Source organism: Sinocyclocheilus grahami, unplaced genomic scaffold (genome assembly GCF_001515645.1).
Source record: "Sinocyclocheilus grahami isolate Dianchi unplaced genomic scaffold, SAMN03320097.WGS_v1.1 scaffold693.1, whole genome shotgun sequence".
In the NCBI taxonomy this organism is placed as follows: Eukaryota; Metazoa; Chordata; class Actinopteri; order Cypriniformes; family Cyprinidae; genus Sinocyclocheilus; species Sinocyclocheilus grahami.
In genome coordinates, this window is record NW_015505872.1 from 431300 (window position 1) to 436440 (window position 5141).

Below are 5141 nucleotides of genomic sequence, written 5' to 3' on the forward strand. Positions count from 1 at the left end.
CCCTACCCCTACCCTTACCCCTAACCATAGCCCATAACAAAGACATCTCAAACAATGTCAGCTTTGCACTAAAAATTACATAACTGAGCAAATGACACTTAATGACAGTTGTCATAAACATGCATAAAAAACCTTCATATTCATGATATGTGTCATGTCATAATTATGTAGGTGTCATGTCATGATTATGAAGGTGTCATGTCAGTCTTATGCACACCCCTTCAAGTAAAGTGTAACCAAAAAGTGTATAAAATGCATTAGCATTCAAAAGCTTGGAATACATATGATTATTATTTTTTTATGAATTTGAAAGAAGTTCGTTATGCTCACCAAGGCTGCATCTGTTTAGAAAAAGTAAAAACAGTAATACTGTGAAATATTGATACTCTTAAAATAACTGTTTTCTATTTGAATATATTTTAAAATGTAATTTATTCCTGTGAAGGCAAAGCTGAATTTTCAGCAGCCATTATTCCAGTCATTAGTGTCACTTGATCCTTCAGAAATCATAATATGCTGATTTGGTGCTCAGTTGTTGTCAGTTATTTTTGGTGTTCAGTTATAGTTATTACTTTGTTGTTTTATCAAAAACTTATTCAATATTTATGTGGAAACCATGATAGATTTTATTTTCAGATTTCTTTGATGAATAGAAAATTAGAAGGAACATTTATTTGAAATATAAATCTTTTGTTTAATTTTAATTGTCTTTACTGCTAGGATTTCTTTCTTTCTTTCTTTCATTTCATTCTTTCATTCTAAATCTGACTCACCTCAAAGTTTTATAAGTGTATATTGTACACCGTGTTTTCCTATAAATAATATTATCAGCACATCAAATTAACTGAAATTTTAAATGAATTTCACAATGTCTTAGAAGTTTGCATGCCTCATTTTTGCTCTACTGACAACAACATTCAAGGGTCAAGAACTCTTGTGATCCAGAATTATTTCATGATCATGTGATCCAGAATTATTTGAGAAGGTTCCAAGAGCATCCTGTGCTTCAGTGGGGGCAAGTTAACATGGTCTGTCACAATTTTGAATAGCGACCAATAAATAGAGCAGATTCTTAAAAAAAATCTAATTGATTTTATGACATGATACAGTACTGTGCAAAAGTCTTAGGCCATTAGTATTTTTACCAACAAAAAATGGTTTTAAGTTATTTCCAGTTATTTCTATATGTTGCTATAGTGTGTCAGTAGGAAATAGCAGTTTACATTTCCAAACATTCCTTTAGCCATTAATTGTAATAATCCAGTGAGGTTTTTGTATGCACAACGAGTCTGCCAGCAGCCAGTGCTCCACACAGAGATCTGATCTCACCTTCACTGAGTTCATCTGGAATTACATGAAGAATCAGAAAAAACGGAGGCAGACTAAATCCAGATGAATTTTGGCAACGTCTCCAAAGACACTTGAAGAAACCTTCCTACAAAGCTAATGTGAAATGTTTTAGGCACTTGTGTAAAAATGCTGTAAAGTGAGGATACTTTCAAAAATAATGTCATAAATAGATTTTCTTCAAGCATCTTGTTTGGATGATATTTGACACTACAGCAAAAGATAGAAATGACTGGCTTAAAATTATTTTATGTTGGTAAACATACTAATGGCCTAAGACTTTTGCACAGTGCTGTATATAATAAAAACATGTATAAAAACAACATAATATGATATGTATAGTCATCATTTACCTATGATGATGGTGTTGTAGGAGACCTGCTCAGTGTTTTTGCCGTCATTGTAAAAGGCGAGGTGCCAGGTGCCTGAGTCCAGGTAGCGGATGAACTCTGCCTCATGAACGTTAACCGCACGAGCCTTTCTGGCTGCTCCTTCCACCTCCACCAGTCCACGCTTCTCTTTAGCTATCAGACGACTGCCGTCCAACAGCTCCACAAAGTCATACTGTACACAAACACACACACACACACACACACACACACACACACACACACACACACAACAAATCAAATCCCAGTTTAATCACAGACAGATCAGAGCATAGTGCAGTAACAGCAAATATTCACTGCAGCTCCCCCTATTTGATCTTAATATAACTGTACAGTATATCTGAAGTCTGATGTGTTATACAATACAATGTCAAAGAATTGTTTTTGAAGAGCATGTGGCTCTATTACATATACATTGCAAGAGACTGATGTTTGCGAATATATTGCAAGTGATGTAATGAATTTGTTTGAAATCAAGAGGATGCTTAAACTCTGGTATCCTCTTTCTGAGTGATAGGGGAAGCTCTTTAAAAAGATGCTCTACATTTTAGAAATACTTTGTCACAATGTTATTTTTATTATTTTTTTTGTCACTTTAACAAGCTGCTCCCAAAGAGTGAGTTTGAGTCAAGGCCTCTGATGAGTTTAACATGCTGTTCTCAATTTACAGTGCGTTAAAAAGATATTTGTTTCCTAAGAGACCCTTTGGAGAACGACACAATAGAGAGAAAGGAAGAATAAGTGAGCAAGAGATTACAAGACTATGTCTGACAAAACGTGAAGACATTTCGATCAGTGGGGAAACATAAGTCTCCACGCCTCTGTTTGTCAATAGAACTTCAACCTATTCTTTATTCAGCCTTTAAGAAACATATTGATTCATGTATGGCAATTAAAGCACTGGGTCAGTGCTATTGACTCTTATTGTGGAGGCCTCCACTGCCAATTACCTCTATTAAGCATTTACGGGTTTTGTGATGTACCCTTGAAGGAGCCTAGGCACAGATGTTGCTTAGCAAAAGAAAGAAACAGGACCAGGAGAAATAATTGGTTTGCGAAGGCCAAATGCAGTTTTTAATTAAAGTGGGCAAAACATACATAGAAGAATGAATCGCTTCAAGTTTGAATTAGAGGGACACTGCAAATGGAAACTGAATGGGGATTGTCGGGCTCTACCGTGAAGCTTTGAAAGTCAGGTTTGAAAGTGTGACAAAAGTGACAGTCTTTTGGGTAAAGTTTGCTGTCTGCCATTTGTAGCAGATCTGTGAGCCTCATCTAAAAGCACGACATTAATTGGAACAGTGTGTGCTGTGGTATTTATTACATCTGTTTACACTGAGAACTATGACTGTAATTATAAAATGGAAATTAAGAGAATTACCAATGTGAAAAACATCATCCTACAAAAGATTGCTCAATTCTTCTTGATTTAGCATTATGGGCATTGGAAAAAGACGCAATGGTGCTATTTTCAACTGTCATTTGGCACCCACAGAGATCATCTAAACCCAGCAGACCCCTGGGGGTCAGTGAAAATACTGCAGGAGAAAACAGAAGTTCCCCTTCAGGAACTCGAGCTGCGTCGAGTCGCTTTGGGAACGCCCTTGCGTGACCGCGTTCTGAAGCACGTGTCAAATCCGTCCAATGGAGCAGCGAGACGTCACGAGCAGGGTGACGTAAGCACCAGAAAGCATAAAAGCACATCCGGCCGGGCGCAAACCAGCTTCTGCTCTTCAGTAGCGCTCTGTGTATGTGTCTGTCTATTTACTGTTGCCTGTCCGCACAAGCACTCATATATATAAAACAATGAGAAAAAAATGTTGCGTGATGTTTTGAACTAATGCAATAAGCATTAAACATCACAATGATCTGCTAAGCATTTTATAATGTAAAATGTTAGTTAATGTTCTTAATGAACATTATGATTAGTGCTTTCAATTGATTAAAAACATAACTAATTAATTGTATCACTGATATGAATACTACTGATGTCTCTATGAAACTGAAATTGTATGAAATATTTAACCATTGACTATAGCCATTCAACATTAAAGTATAATTGAGAGCTATCAATTTGAACATTTATTAGACTTTAAAAAATAACAACTTTTAATTTAAGTGAACTTAAATGACAATTTTCACATAAACCCATTATAATAAATATCATATTTACCTGTCCCCTTCAGCAAGTAGGAAATATACAGAAATTGAATGAAGTTATCAAACACTAAATTCTAAATTAAATATAGATGAATCCTTAAAGCTACAAAAGTTATTGATTTTCTCTTTTTTTCTTCTGTTCTTTGATTAACAGATATCACAGCAGCTGGGTTATTAGGTTATTTTGGCTGCTTTAGGAGCTGCCGCTGCTGAACATGGCGCGCATCTGAGAGAGTAAATTTGTTTTATCACATCTTATAATTACCACAAACTTGTTAACACTTGACACCTATCACTGAGAAACGTCCTGCTCCAGTCATGCTTGTGAATCAGTCTCTTGTCGATTAGTTCAACCGTTTCGTCATCAGACTCCGGCTTGAATTGGCAAGGTACAATCGATACCATCTTTTCTATGTATTGACAAGTCTCCAGGCTGTCATTCCTTCATTGCAATGGGCATTTCGTTTCCAACACGCGCCGTACGCGGTAGACCAATCCAGAGCCAATCTCTCTACGGCTCTGGACCAATCACAAATGACTGCCCCATCTGACCAATCACAGCAGTGAGGGCTCACGGAAAAGAGGGGTTTAGAGAGACTGATTCTTTGAACTGCTTCGCACGAGTCGTTTACGAACCATTTAGAAATTAGGTAAAAATTAAGCTTTAGCGTTAGTTCTGGCAGGTCACGTGAGTCAAGCTTGCATCAGCTGATTCTCAGCTGATCACATCTACCTATAGGGATACAACACCTATCGCGGCATTCTTATATAAGCTGTATTCAGTATTATTCAGCAGCTTTTCCGCTTGCTTCGGAGCAAATTAAGCATCGCTGCTCGCAAATCAAACTGTTGCAGCGTGTTTCAGAACATCTGAAATCCACATCTAAGATAAGTGAATGCTGTTTTAATCCATATCACTGTGTATATTACCTGGTCTGCTAATTGAAAAAAGCATATTTGCAGCAGCATTTACACATCTGTGTTCATACAGTTGGAGCAACACGTAGTCTACAGCATGTAATCGCTCTGAGGACACGCCGATAGTTAAGGCCATGAGAACAAGTTTAAATGAAACACGCATTCTCGTGTATGCGTTTCAACTGGGGTTCGCTGTATTCAGCGGCATAATCTCAATGTTACGGTTGTTTATTTCTAAGGTTGATGTTTCATTAGCTGTGTGAGTGTGCGGTCAGAAGCACGCGTTTATCGCTCCTAATGGCTTCTATACATATAAGAATGTAATAT

At 37.0% G+C, this 5141-nt stretch overlaps 1 protein-coding gene across 1 annotated transcript in view; it reads right to left on the reverse strand.

Moving 5' to 3' along the window:
• Positions 1-5141, reverse strand: part of LOC107559630 (teneurin-3-like) — a 308103-nt gene that overhangs the window by 70720 nt on the left and 232242 nt on the right. The window contains exon 10 of the mRNA XM_016243524.1: positions 1701-1911. Coding sequence (XP_016099010.1) covers positions 1701-1911 — 211 coding nt within the window. The remainder of the gene's footprint in view (positions 1-1700; positions 1912-5141) is intronic.